The following is a 14,556-nucleotide window of genomic DNA, read 5'->3' as shown; positions in this document are numbered from 1 at the left end:
AGGGTGCTCGCATTGAAATTGTGTAAATGTCAGTGTATGTACTTGGTAATCGCAGTGTTTTCTTGTTTCTCATTGTCTCATATATCACAAAACACCTCCAGACAGTTCATCTCCATCAGAAATGACAGGCAATCGGAGTTTCTAACTTAAGCTACGTATTAGCATTGAAGGCAGATGTTGTGTTGAAGCTGGCAGGTTTAATGCTCTCACATTTGGAGGCGTTTGTGATCGGAGGATTCTAATGTTGCAAAGCACATCACACGGCAATGAAATAACGAAGGTTTATTTTTTTCTGCTCTAATATTGTGCTGTAGGTATGATAATTGAAGTGTGCTGTCATCATTTTCAAGCTCATCGTGGGCACACAGCATATACTGTATATATAGTAGTTAAATATAGATTTTTATACAGCACTGTGACAATTTACACCTAATAAAATACAACTGCCCACAGAACATTTCACATGTATAAAGTGAAGACTGTCAAGTTAAATTGAGATATTAATTTAAATAAGTTTAAGCCATGTTTGTCCTTTACAATATTAGCAGCTTTTCTGGAAATGATTATTTAGTGTTTATTTCTATGAAGCACTATATATGGAAGACAATTATGGAAAAAATGAAGGGACAGTTTGAAAACTTCACATGATTTATGTTTTATTCTGTAAACTATACTGTTGACATTTATTCTAAATTGAAAATAAAAGAAATTGTGGACATTTTGCAGTTTTTCTTTTTCATTTCTTTTTTCTTTTCTTCTTCTACTTGGACTTTTTGTTTTTCTTCTTTTCCTTGTTTTCTTTCTTCTTTTTTCCTCCTCCCTTCTCCATTTCTTCTACTTCCTTCTCTTTTTCCTCTGTTTTGTCTTCTTTTTTCCTTAATTTTCGTTCTTTCTTTCTTCCTCCTGGGTCTTTTTCTTTTTTCCTCCTCCATCTTCTTCTTCTTTTACTTTTTTCCCCTTTCTTCTTTTTTGTCTCATTTTTCTTATTTTTTCTTTCTTTTTTCTTATTCTTTTTCTTTCTTCCTTCTCCTCTTCCTCATACCCAATCTTCTTCTACTTCTTTTTTGGTCATTTTTCTTGTTTTTTGTTCTATCTCTCTTTTCTTCTGCTTTCTTCGATTTTCTTTTTATTTTCCTTATTTGTTTTCTTTCTTCCTCCCCTCCTTCTCCATCTTCTTCTACTTTTTCCTTTTCTTCTTTTTGTCTTCTTTTTTCTTTTTTTTGTTCTTTTTTTTACTCCTGAGCCTTGTTTTTTTTCCTAATTTTTTTTCTTTCTTCCACCTCCTCTCCTCCTTCTCCATCTTCTGTCTTCTTCTTTTTATTTTTTTTTGCTGTTTTGTCTTCTTTCTTTCTTTCTTTCTTTACTCCTGCTTTTTTCTTATTATTTTTCTTTCTTTTTTTCTGTCCTTTTTTCTTTCTTCTTTCTCTTCCTCCATCTTCTTCTTTTTCCTTTTTTCTTTTTTTTGTTCTTTCTTTTCTCCTGCTTCTTTTCCTTATTATTTTTCTTATTTTTTTCTTTCTTCTACTTCTTCTACTCCTTTCCTCCTTCTTCTCCATTTTCTTTTTTTACTTCTTATTTTCCTTTTCTGTAGTTTTTTTCTTTTTTACTTTGTTTTCTTACTTCCTCCTTTTCTTCCTCCTCCACATTTTTCTTCTACATCCTCTTCTTTTTCCTTTTCTTCTTTTTTGTCTTAGTTTTTCTTCTTTTTTCTTTCCTCGTTTTTGTCTTTAAATACTTTTTAACTTTCTTTTTGCTCCTCCCCCTACCATCTTCTTCTTTTTCATTGTCTTCTTTTTCGTTCTCTTTAGTTTCTCCTTCTGCTTATTTATTAATATTAATTTTCTTCTTATTTTTTCTTTCCTCTTTCTCCTGATCCTCCATCATCTTCTTCTACTTCTTCTTTTTGCTTTTCTTCTTTTTGTCTTTTCTTTTTTGTTCTATCTTTTTTGCTCCTCCTGGGTCTTTTTCTTCTTCTTTCTCTTCTCCTTCTTCATCTTGTTTTTTTTTCAACTCTTCCTCCTCATCATTAATTTTTTTCTTCTACTTTTTCTTTTTCATTTGCATTTTCATTCTGTCATTCTTTCCTCCTGTTTCCTTTTTCTCTTCATTTTCTTTTTTTCTATTTCTTTCTTTCTACATACATAAAACATAAACACAAAACAACACAACACTAATGCTTTAACTTCAGACGATCAATACTTGGTTGGATAACCATTAGAAAAACTAGAGACATTTTGACCAATTATCATGTAAATGTGGAAAACAATAATGTAAATGTGATACACAAAATAAGGGGGTGTTGTCTAAATAAGCTGCTAAATGTCTGCTAAAGCCACGGTGGCTCAGTGGTTAGTGATGTCACCTCACATCGAGAAGGTCGCAGATTTAAGTCCCAACTGGGCCAGTTGCTGTTGTTGCTGGATATGCGGTCTAAGTGAACTAAATTGCCCATAGTGTGAGTGTGAATGGCTGTTTCGCAGCGCTGGGTTGTGGCTAGAAGGGCATCTTCTGAGTTAAACATATACTGAAATAGTTGGTGGTTCATTCCACTGTGGTGACCCCAGAAAAATAAGGGACTAAGCCGAAGGAAAATAAAAGAATGAACGAATGAATGAATACATCACTGTATTGAAATACTTTCAGTAAAATGACTGTTATTTTATGATCATATTTGAGAATTCTGGACAATGAAATATATGAAACCTACAGTACTCGACTATCCCTTTTGACCCTTTAAAATAGCAAATAACTAGTTTCTTTTTCCTTTTGTCATGTGTTATCTTGCCTCCGGTACCCCCTCAAAAACACACTCCCCTGGTTATCTTAATTGTTTAAAATTATGTGGCTCCTAATTAACACATGCAAATGAATCCTAATTGCTCTCACTAATGGGCCATGCTCTTATCAATTCATTTATCACAGTTTTCTTTTAATTGTAGGAGAAAAAAGCCTGAAATGTGCTTGATTGATGCTTGTATCGTGAATATTTAGCAAGCATTTGTGGAATCTGACATTTATGATAAAGAAAGTACAGATGTGTGTTAAGATTTCAAAGGATAAAAAAAACATTAATTCAGGATCTAATTTGATCACTTTCAGCCTGTCAATGCTAATAGCAGTTTAGTGAACACTGACAGAGTTTCTCTTTTTCTCTTGCAGGATTTGGTGACCAACGTGTCACCGCGAATCGTGCGTGGGACAACCTCAGGTCACATATTCGGTCCTGGTCAGGGCTCATTCCTCAACATCGAGCTCATTAGTGAAAAAACTGCCGCTTACTGGTGCAAGAGCGTGGCTGAACTCAAAGCCGACTTCCCCAAAAATGTGAGTTCACTTTCAGCTCGGCATGTGACTTCTAATGTCTTTATCTCTTCTCTATCTTCCTCCTTTTTCTTGAAACTTTAATATTCCTGCAGAAGTTTTCTCATAATGCGATTCATTACTTTGTTTCTCACTTTTGGAGAGCGGGAAGCCTGTCAGTGTTTTATCAACAGCCATAATTCTCCATAACAGAGGTGCCATCTTTTTTCCCTCGGTTTCTGTCCTTCAGTAATTCGAGTCCCTTTTGCGGCGTGCATGTTAACTGCTTCGCGGGTAATTGTGTAATAGAATCTCGCTAATAGAAGATTTTCCGAGGCCTTCCTTCTCTTCTCCCTCCTCTCGGTCGCTAGGCAGGCAGATGACAATAGCTTTTTGTAGTGTTCTTTTCATCACAATCAGCCATCTCTTTTCTCTCTAATCATTTGCAATGAGACAGCCCGTTTGAGCACAAAATAACTTCCTCAAATTTTGTTGTCTGCCTGCTTCACTCAAGGGTGAGATTAATTTTGAATTACAGGGTGTAATTAGGAGGCACAACGTCACTTTTCACACTAACCCTCCAGGCCCTCTTTCACACAATTGTGCCTACATGTATTTTTTTTATTTGTATTTTTTTTGCAGACTGGGTTTTAACCTCACTGTCTGGATAGGCAAATATATTCTTTGCAACATCCAATCCTTAACTGAATCTTATTGAAGTAGTCATAGGCTATGTTTCCATCCAAAAATGCGAATTAACTTTATGCGCAAAACTGGATTGTCTCATTAAAGAAGTGCGAATAATACAGCATTTCTTTCCAATGAGTCAAAAAGAACTCGTCACTTCCTGATTAACTGGCGTCAAATATCAACAGTAAAAATAAAATTTGCTGAGGTAGGATAAGCTGCGCGAATCTTTTCTTTATTATATAAATGACCTGCGCCTCAGAATTAATTAATAATATAACAGCACACTAATACTGAAATGGTTAAGATGTTTTAGAATGACCAAAACAACATTTCAGATGTTTTACAGTGTGCTCAGCCTACTGGTTAGTCCATTCCCGCACATTTTCATCATCACATGATCTCTTATATCAAAATCACATGACCTTTTTTATATGCGCATACTGGAATTTGTTCGGTAAAAATGTTTCCATCGCAGTTTATCTGTTCTTAACAAATAAAAAGTTTGCCCTACTCCGTTATGCGCATATATTTTTTATATGCATTTTCCAAATTTATGGGCATCATGGTGTTTTCGTCAACCTTTTTTTTTTTATGTGCACTTGCAAAATGCGCTAAAAATAGGATGATGGAAACATAGCTAGTGTGCATCATAAACTTTTGGTAACATAGGCTCATTCTGAATATGTATCGCTATACATTTCTGAAGATTGTGAATTATGTAGCCAGAAGTATGTATGGCTGCACTTTATTTATAAAACAAACGCTACAAGGCAGTATGACGTCGTATCTTTTTGCGCTTACCAGCTGACCGCTTACCTCTATATGGCTTTCCTGCTGTCACCAGTTTGTCCAGTTAGCTCAACATGTATGTTGGTGGACTTGAGATGCAGAGAGTCAAAGCAGAGTTCAAGTCCAGCAAAGAACGGTTCCAGAAAGCAGGTAAAACAAAAACAAAAAAATAAAATAAATAAGTAAAAAACAGGATGACAATGTGGTAAAATCTGAAAACGTAGTGAAAGTCATTTGAGGGCTTTTTTTTTCTGGAATACTTTTTTAAAATTGTGCTTTGGTTTAGGGAAGGAGGAGGGTGGGTCAGTCGATCGGTCAGTCAATCAGTCTTCAGTAAGTTGTCAGCGGCCTTTGGTGGACTGACACGAGAAAAGAAACTTGCAAGAAAAATTTGTGACCTCAAAAGGCGTACACAGCGGCCTCTTGTGGATTCGCAAAAACAAAAACTGCAAAAAACGTACCTCCTGGGACATATTTGGCGCTCTCCAGAAACATGTATAGAGGTACGCTTTCAGAATGAGCCTGGGTTGACTTTTGTTAACTTTGAATTTAGCATTCGAAGCTAGTAAAGTAAAATGAGAAGCATGTACATATTTGGTAAACGTTGTTTTTTTGTCTTGTTAATATCTAAAAATTCTTAAATCAAGAAGCATTTTCTAGACAAGCAAAAAATGCTGTCTTGTTTAAAAAAAAAAATAATATGCATACAGCTATTCTGCTGTATGGATATTCGTTATGTTAATGTAGAAGATAAACCTGATTTAACGTCCACAGCACGAGATTGAAGCATCTTCTTTTAGAACTGTACTGACGAGGCTATGGTGATTAGGCTGAAGTAAATTGCTGTAATTCATTAACATGCACGTTTTAAAAATGTTTTAAACTTGTAAAACTCACTCTTAATGATCATTTGGTGATGATTGATGATCACAGAGAGCTGAACAGATCTTTTATTCCCGCTTGCTTTGCACACATCGTGTCTTGTTGATATGATTATACGCACTACTGCGGGGACATGTTAATACACAGCTGTCAATCAATTCGGTGGCCGGGGAAACTGCACTCCTATGTCACATTACAGTGGGGGTCAAAATAGGAGGGATTTGGATGCTATTTTAATGTCAGGAAATTTAAATAAAGAGACTTATTGTCTTTAAATTACTCTAATATAACAGTGGACACACTATACCCACACAAAGTTCTATCCAAACAGCTTACAAAAGATAATTTTCATCATAGGTGCCCTTTAATAAATATATATATAAATGTATTTTTTAATTTATTTTTTTGTTTTTTATTTTGGTATTTATTTATTTATTTATTTATTTATTTATTTATTTATTTATTTATTTATTTATTTATTTATTTATTTATTTATTTATTTATTTGTATTAATTAATCAATTAATTTATTTATTTATTTGATTGTTTGTTTGGTTATTTATTTATTCATTCATTCATTCATTCATTCATTCATTCATTCATTCATTCATTTATTAATTTATCTGTTGGTTTATTTATTTGTATGTATGTATATATATATATATATATATATATATATATATATATATATATATATATATATATATATATTGTTTGCTCATTTGTGTGTTGGTTTTTATTATTGTTTGTTTGTTTGTTTGTTTGTTTGTTTGTTTGTTTGTTTGTTTGTTTGTTTGTTTGTTTGTTTGTTTGTTTGTGTATATATTTTCTTTTTTCTTGGTTTGTTTTTATATTTATTTATTTGTTTTTTTATCATTTATTTATATGGTTATGTATTTGACATTATTTATTTAATTGTTTGTTTGTTTGGTTGCTTGGTTGGTTATTTGTTTTTTTAATTATTTTATGTTTGTTGGTTTATTTATGATTTTTTGTTGTTTGTTTGTTCATTTATTTGTTTGTTTGTTTAATTATTTATTAATTAGTTTGTTTATTTATTTATTTAGCTGTTACAGTCTAATGAAGTTAGATTCAGTCAGTAGTTGTGACTTTTAAAAAACGATTATGATACGGTCAGATGAAACATGATTTTTAAAGTCTGGCTAAATTAATCTATTTTCATTTACACTGAACTACTTTATGAATCAAATTTACATTTCTTCATGATCAGCACTTCTCTCACTTCACCTCATTCATCATCTTGGATACGCGTTTTTACTTTCTGCCACAGTGCATCTCAGTTCCTCCTTCCCCCATAGTGAATGTATTACAATTTGCCTAAAAAAAGCAATCTTAGAAGCAATCGTAATTAAAATTCCTATATTTAGCTTAAAATCTGTTATCTGCAGGCAGCACATTGGATTGTAAAACAGAGAATCTTCCTCTTCCAGTCACATATCCAGTGACATAAACATAATATGCACGCCAAATAGTTCAGTAAGACTCTCATTGATAATTCTCATTGATTTTGGCCAGGTTTCAGCTATTCAACATGCCCATTATCTCCATTTACTATTTACAATTTCCATTTTCCCCCAAGCGCTCCTCAGCAGCATGTCGTGACCCGCGCGGGCCAGCGGCGAACACACTCTGGGGAGCGTTGAAGTGTGTGTTTGCTGGAGCTCATCACAGCGTGCGACCGGTTCGTGGTCAGGGGTGATGGGCGCGCGCCGCTGGATGAAATGAATACTCAGAGAAGCGTAATGAATAACGAAACCACCGCAATAATGTCAAATTATACTGGCGGCCTCACAAACACTCTCTCTGCTCAGTGACTGAAGAATAGACGCGGCATGTAGGAGAAGAAGAAAAAAAAAAGATACGACCCTTTTCTTTTTTTAATTTCCTCATATCATGACATGATTGGCAGTTTCCACAGTGATGGGGGTCTCTAGAGGGCCAGTGTTGCCAGTGTTGGCGGATGGGTTCGGTTACCTCAGCTCAGTGTTATTAAAGCGATAACAGGGTGATTCCTGTGCTTCTCAGAGACACAGCCTGTCTTGCTCATTTTGTCTTTCTCTATCTCTCTTTCTCATTCTCTTCTCTTTTCTGTTTGGAAAGGTGGGAAGTATCAACGCTTATTTCTGCTACAAAATAAAAAATATGTATAAATAAAAGGTAAAATATACAGTTGAAGTCAGAATTATTAGACCCACCCCACCCTGTTTATTTTTTTCCCAATTTCTGTTAAACGGAGAGCAGATTTTTCAACACATTTCTAAACATAAAAGTTTTAATAACTCATTTCCAATAACTGATTTATTTTATCTTTGCCTAGATATTTTTCAAGACACTTCTATACAGCTTATTAACTAGGCAGGTTAGGGTAATTAGGTTTGTTCTGTAAACTATTGAAAAAATATAGCTTAAAGGGCCTAATAATTTTGATTTAAAATGGCTTTTAAAAAATTAACAACTACTTTTATTCTAGCCGAAATAAAACAAATAAGACAAAATATTATTTGACATACTGTGAAAATTCCCTTGCTCTGTTAAACATCATTCGGCAAATATTTAAAAAAGAAAAAAAAATCGAAGGGGGGCTAATAATTCTGACTTCAACTGTGTGTGTGTGTGTGTGTGTGTGTGTGTGTGTGTGTGTGTGTACACACATATATATATATATTAGTGCTGTCAATCGATAAAAAAAATTAACTAATTAATCGTACTTTTTTTTAATTAATCGCATTTAAGATACTGAAACGTGTAATTTTGGCTATTCAAATGTAAAATTACTGTAAAAGCAAAACAAAAACTATTTAAATTCTAAATATAATTGTTTATTCGAATTTTTGTTTAACTTGTAACACAGATTTCTTCATGTAAACAACATACCCACAATAAACCATCAAGATCCTGCTTGACAGCCATAATTATTACAGAAATAAAACACAGGCATGTTAATGCCATTTGAATTTAAAAACATCAATGCCAATAAAGAAAACATTGATTTCCAAGTTGGATTCTAAGTGGACTGCAAAAAATGCCAAAATACAGGCATTGCAGATATAGAAAATGGAAATTAATAATAACAATAAAGTATTGAATACAAACAATTGTACTCATTGTAAAGTTATATTGCTGTGAGTTGAGAACATTAATTATAAAGTAGAAACTATTTTACTCAGTCGTCCTTTACATTCATCCAGTTGCTAAGACAGTTTAGTCCAGACATCCTAAGTCTCCCGGAAGTAGCTGGAGTATTCGCAAATGCACAGACTCCCGGATGCCCGCAAATAAATGATAATCTCCCGTAAATCTACCAAATGATTATATACAATTGAAGTCAGAATTATTTTCACAGTATTTCTAATAATATTTTTTTTTTCTTCAGGAGAAAGTCTTATTTGTTTTATTTCAGCTAGAATAAAAGCAGTTATTTATTTTTTTTTTTTTGCTATTTTAAGGTCAATATTATTTGCCCCTTTAAGCTTTATTTTTTTTCTGATAGTCTACAGTACAAACCATCATTATACAATAACTTGCCTAATTACCCTAACCTGCCTAGTTAACCTAATTAATCTAGTTAAGCCTTTAAATGTCACAGGCTGTATAGAAGTGTCTTGAAAAATAACTAGTAAAATATTATTTACTGTCATCATGGCAAAGATAATGTCCCGGTGCTCCCGGTGTCCCGGTGTCCCGGTGTCCCGGAAATGTCCCGGTGCTCCCAATGGCCAGTCCACTATGGCGAGTGGATAGTGCCACGGATAACCAAACGAAGGAAACCATAGTCCGCCCCTGCCCCTACCGCTCTTCAAGGACGTCGCCCGCAACTCACCCCCACCGCTCTTCATGTACGTCTCGCGCGCACACACCCCTACTCAGATACGTAACTCACCCCACCCCTGACACACACACACACACAACGCGCCGGAGTGACTCCCTTCAAATTCAGCACGCATTATCGCTCTAGATAGCCTGGAGATGCGACATTAATTCTTTCATACTGAAACTTGCCTTTAAAAAGTGCTTCCTTGATCTTATCCATGTTTCTTTGCATGTTGAACACACGTCCACCACAACAGGAAGTAAAAAAAATCTGCAACTGCGTTAATTGCGTTAATTTTTTCAAATTAATCGCATGTGTTAACGCACTAATTTTAATATATTATATATATAATTTATATATATATATATATATATAGCGTCTGTGTGTGTGTGTGTGTGTGTGTTGTCCTTTACTGACAGCCATGTGTGTGGATCTTGTCAGAAAATATGGCATAAAGTCCTACATGATGGTAATAGTTTGATTGCGGTGTTTACTTCAATAATGCCACTAATATAAGCATACTTCACATGTCTTAATTCAATTTCTGTTAAGTTCAGTCATGACTTAAGATGATCAAAAATCGCTGTTTCGAGCTTATGTAGGCCTACAATTGAAAATTCTTGTTTACCTGAACAGTTAGTAAACACAAGTACATTTTATTGAACATCATTTATTTTCATCACCAATTATCATAGTAGAATAGTTTCTCAAGCAGTTTGTGATTGATTTGGAAACAGGAGATAAGCCCGTTCTCAAAGACTTATTATTTGGGTAGCACACATATTCTGAATGTCTTCAGCAACATTCAAATGAACCATTTAATCTAGATTAATCTATATTAAAAATATCTATGCCCATCTATAATATATATCTTACCTCCTTTCCTTTTACACAAAATCAATAAAAGTACACAGGATGCTTTAAAATAGCCACAACAAACTATTTTTTTTTTTTATTATTTAAGGCATCTTTTTTGAGAGTGTACAGATATACATGTATAGACAGAATACTGGCCCTCAGTTACTCTCCTGACACCAATAAAGCATTGCTGCTGCTTATTTTGACTCAGTCAGTCTCTGTGCTTGAGTGGGGCTCCCAGGAGCAAGCTGATAAGACGAGGTGGGTTTAGAGGCGCTACAGGTCCCAGAGCGTCCTGGCCAGATCCAGGATGGATGAACTCATAAACTTCAACACATGCTTTGGCCGCCAAGCGTTCCTCCCAGCACCCTTCATGCCCATTTGTTTCCCTTAAAAGCGCCCGGTGAGGAGGAGACACGCAGCGTATATCTCCCCGCTTTATGGTGCGATTACAGTGTCTCCGCATACAGCGAGAGTAATACAGCTAAATCCTGCCTTGCCACAGAGGAGCTGAATAATGCCGTCAGCGTGATGTTTTTATTGTTTTAATAATACGCGCGTGCCACTGGGCATCTACAAACGCACTGAATTATAAAGCAGCACAGTTTAAGGCAGGGTAATAGCTTTTGCTTGGAGCCGGGCTGTTAAAAAATGAAATAAATAAATGAGGATTAGAAAAAGTGGCTGATTCCCTGCAAACGCATCAGGTGAAATCGCACTTCATCAGTCATTTTTATTCCCCCTAAGGTTTTTTTTTTTTCTTATTCTTCTCTCCTCACACTCTTTTCTTTTCTGTCTAGATTATCATTGCCAGTATTATGTGCAGTTACAACCAAGCTGACTGGACTGAGCTGGCAAAGATGGCTCAGGTAAGACACTATTGTGTGTGTGTGTGTGTGTGTGTGTGTGTGTGTGTGTGTGTGTGTGTGTGTGTGTGTGTGTGTGTGTGTGTGTGTGTGTGTGTGTGTGTGTGTGTGTGTGTGTGTGTGTGTGTGTGTGTGTGTTTTGCAAAGTTTACACTGCTTGCTCTGTACACAACTATCAAATTCAGAGATTAATCAAGCTCATTGTTGGCATGAAAATTCAATAAAACATGAATCCGTGAAATTAGTTAATGTTCTGAAAATCTTGTTCCTTAAGATATCTATTTCATTTACATGTTTGAAAGTCTGTTAATGTTAAGTGCCCCCCCCCCCCTCTCTTTTTCATATCGCAAAAAGAAGCATTTGTTTATCACATGCATTCTCAACACAGTGACAAAAACAGTCACATCCATATTCATAGTGTAAAGCCTCATTGGTTCTGTGGAAAGAGGCTTTTACATTAAATTTGCATTAGATACTGTATCACTGGATTTCAGCCTTTCGGGTGACAAAATCCAACTGTGCTCACAATCTGTGAATGACAAGTTGTAAAACTTTATAAAAATGTATGTTTGCCATAGCTTGAACAAACCCATAACCACACTGACCCTGATGGAAGGGTTTTTTCTTTGTCTAGTGGCCAAACAAAGGCATCATTTTGTTTACTTATTTTTCCCAAATATATATATGCCTTTCTCTTTTTCCATAAAACGGAAATAGAGACATTTTGATGAAAATTCTTGAAACTCTTTTCCATACAGTGTAAGTATATGAATATCCAGCCTGTCAGTTGTGTGAGTAAGAGATAAAGTACATCCAAGCTGTTGTTATTGCAGAATAAAGCCTGAAAGATTTGAAGTGAAAAACATTGGAATGAAGTATCCACAAATCTACATATTATTCAGTTGCAAGATGGAGCAAACCTGGACTGAAGGGTCTATTAAAAACAGAAAATGGCCAGATTAAGCATACACTAACCTGCATATTATTCAATCACATAGTGGCACCATACAGTCAAAAACAGGGGTGGAGACAGACAAGCATACACTGTAAATAGACGTAAATGTATTCACTCACAGTCAGGATCAATGGTCTCAGACTCAATTCCTGGAGATCCACAGCTATGTATAGTTTATCTCCACCCACCTCCAACTCACAACTGCTTAAAGGGTCACAAAACACATTTTTTTGAGATGTTGACAGTCTAATATTACACCACTCTGACACATGTATTTCACTAAAACGTGAAAGCTGGTTGTTTTTGCGTCATTTCGAGCAAATTCGTTCTTCCAGTTTAAAAAGAAATTTTGAAGCTACGTCATGGCCATGAGATCATTGTACAAATTCCAGCATGGAGATTGGATGTCTGTACCAGCTAGTACAAAGTGACGTCATTGAATTTTCAGCATTTACTCATGAAAAAGACTTGGTTCAAGTCATTCAGCATGCTCTATTTTGAATGAGGTGCAACTTCATTAATATGCATAATATAGCTTCGAAGACTCATTGTTCGGAGACATGGGTCGACTGTGTGGTCGACTGTTTTTAAATGTGCTGAAACAAAAGTTGTGCAAGCAGTTGATCTGCTTACACGCCACAAACAAAATGTTTGTAAGGAACAGTTTTTACCCGAGAGCTCTTTGAATCTGGATATGGTGAAATCTGGATTTGCCACTCGTCTTCTTTTAAGAAAAGATGTGTTTCCATATAGTGTTGATTGTACTGTCTCTACGGATTAGGTACCCTTTGGAAATGGTACCTAGCACAACAAAAGGGTACCAAAAGGCGGAGCAAGATAAGCAACTGAATGCTATTGGTTTACATAGATTCGTCACTCGCTCTTGCAACAAGCCTGAAGAATGAAAACAAAGGAATCTGCATTTTTAAAAACAGAGCCGAGGCATTAAACCGTAATATTATATACATATAATAGCAAGCCATGGTTGACCCGAACTCAAACAAACCTTGTTGTTGCCTTGATGAATAGCCACAAAGCCAAGAAGAAGAGCAGAATCTACCCTGTGCCCACCATAGTTTTTACAAGACCATCTAAAGCGCGAGCGGTTTATCTTTCTTGCGTGTGCTCGCCGCCTGTCTATTTTTGAACTAATGAACTTCTTGAGCTGATGATTATAATGTGTGTGATTATTAAAGTGCTTCTGACATCCGATCCTTTCAGAAACGCGAGAATGACACAAAAAAAACAAAGGAGAAGCCAGAAAAAACAAAGGAGCAAATGATTCTTTCAGCAACCTAAAACATGAACAAACTGCCATGTTTAACTATTATCATCACCTTTTGGACTATTACGAACTCCGAATGATGGATCTACTTTCTTACAGAGGTTACATGTGCTGGTGAAGATTAAAGATATACAGATGAGAGGTTTGCACTGACTGGACTATATGTCACATGTTGTTTTTGAACCCAAATAAGGACTAAGGCCCAATCCGAATTCTATTTTTATACCTCTACCCCTTCCCCTTGGCCTTTAAAACTGAGTCTAAAAAAAAAGAGCTTCAAAATTTACCCCTAAGAATTGGGAGAGCACTACAGCACCTGCACACGTCATCAGATGTCATCGCGATCTCATGCTTCATATGAGATCAGACGATGGCGAATGCTGTTGTTTTTCCAGTTGTGTTATTTTTTGGTATTTATCTTCAGGAAATCTCTAAAGGCATATATTATGTTCATTCCCAGCCACTAGACATTACTGACAGGGTACTGGAGTGTCAGAATGTTGAGGGACTGCTGTACAGGAGTTATAGATTATAGGTTGTGGAATTTGGTGGTTTTTATTTTAGCGTTTTAGCGTTAAAATACGTACGCGGTTATGAATATATTAAAACATATGTTTGTTTGTTGTAAAAATTTGTAAAAATGACAAAAAAAATTATAATTTGTGGATCTCATACTTCTGGGTGCAGCTATCCTGCCGTTGCGTCTGGTGTATTCTGGGAAATTCTTAGCTCTTAGTTTTGAGTTTCTTGGTCCTGAAAAATCTTTGTTAAAAGGGTATATACCCCTTTCCCTTAGCCCTACGTCTTCAAGCTAAAGAGAATCGAGAAACCCCTACCCCTTTATGGAAATACGCAAAACGAGCGATTGGAGAAGGGCTAAGGGGTGGAATTGGGATTGGGGTTTAATTAGGGTTATAGCAAAAATGTACAAAACCGGTCCTTTAGGAATTGAGTTTGAGACATTTGGTAAAGATAATTATTTTAAAGATATGTACCCAGATGAGTCTGTGTTATTGAGTGGTTGTTATCTTGGATTAACATTCCTTAGAACGTTACAACTGACCAATCAGAATCAAGTATACCAGACAGCCGTGTAATAA

General features: G+C 35.4%; 1 protein-coding gene across 4 annotated transcripts in view; it reads left to right on the top strand.

The window, feature by feature from the left end:
• dpydb (dihydropyrimidine dehydrogenase b) overlaps positions 1 to 14,556 on the top strand; it is a 303,079-nt gene that overhangs the window by 165,569 nt on the left and 122,954 nt on the right. For all 4 annotated transcript variants that reach the window (XR_015477648.1, XM_087239143.1, NM_212893.1 and 1 more), the window contains 2 exon segments: positions 3,160 to 3,324; positions 11,151 to 11,219. Coding sequence is in view for 3 of the 4 variants with exons in the window: in XM_087239143.1 (XP_087095269.1) it covers positions 3,160 to 3,324; positions 11,151 to 11,219 (234 nt within the window). In the remaining variant the exon portion in view is untranslated.

This window comes from Danio rerio, chromosome 2 (assembly GCF_052040795.2).
Source record: "Danio rerio strain M-AB ecotype USA chromosome 2, GRCz13ab, whole genome shotgun sequence".
Classification (NCBI taxonomy): Eukaryota; Metazoa; Chordata; class Actinopteri; order Cypriniformes; family Danionidae; genus Danio; species Danio rerio.
This window is presented reverse-complemented; position numbering and strand designations above follow the sequence as displayed.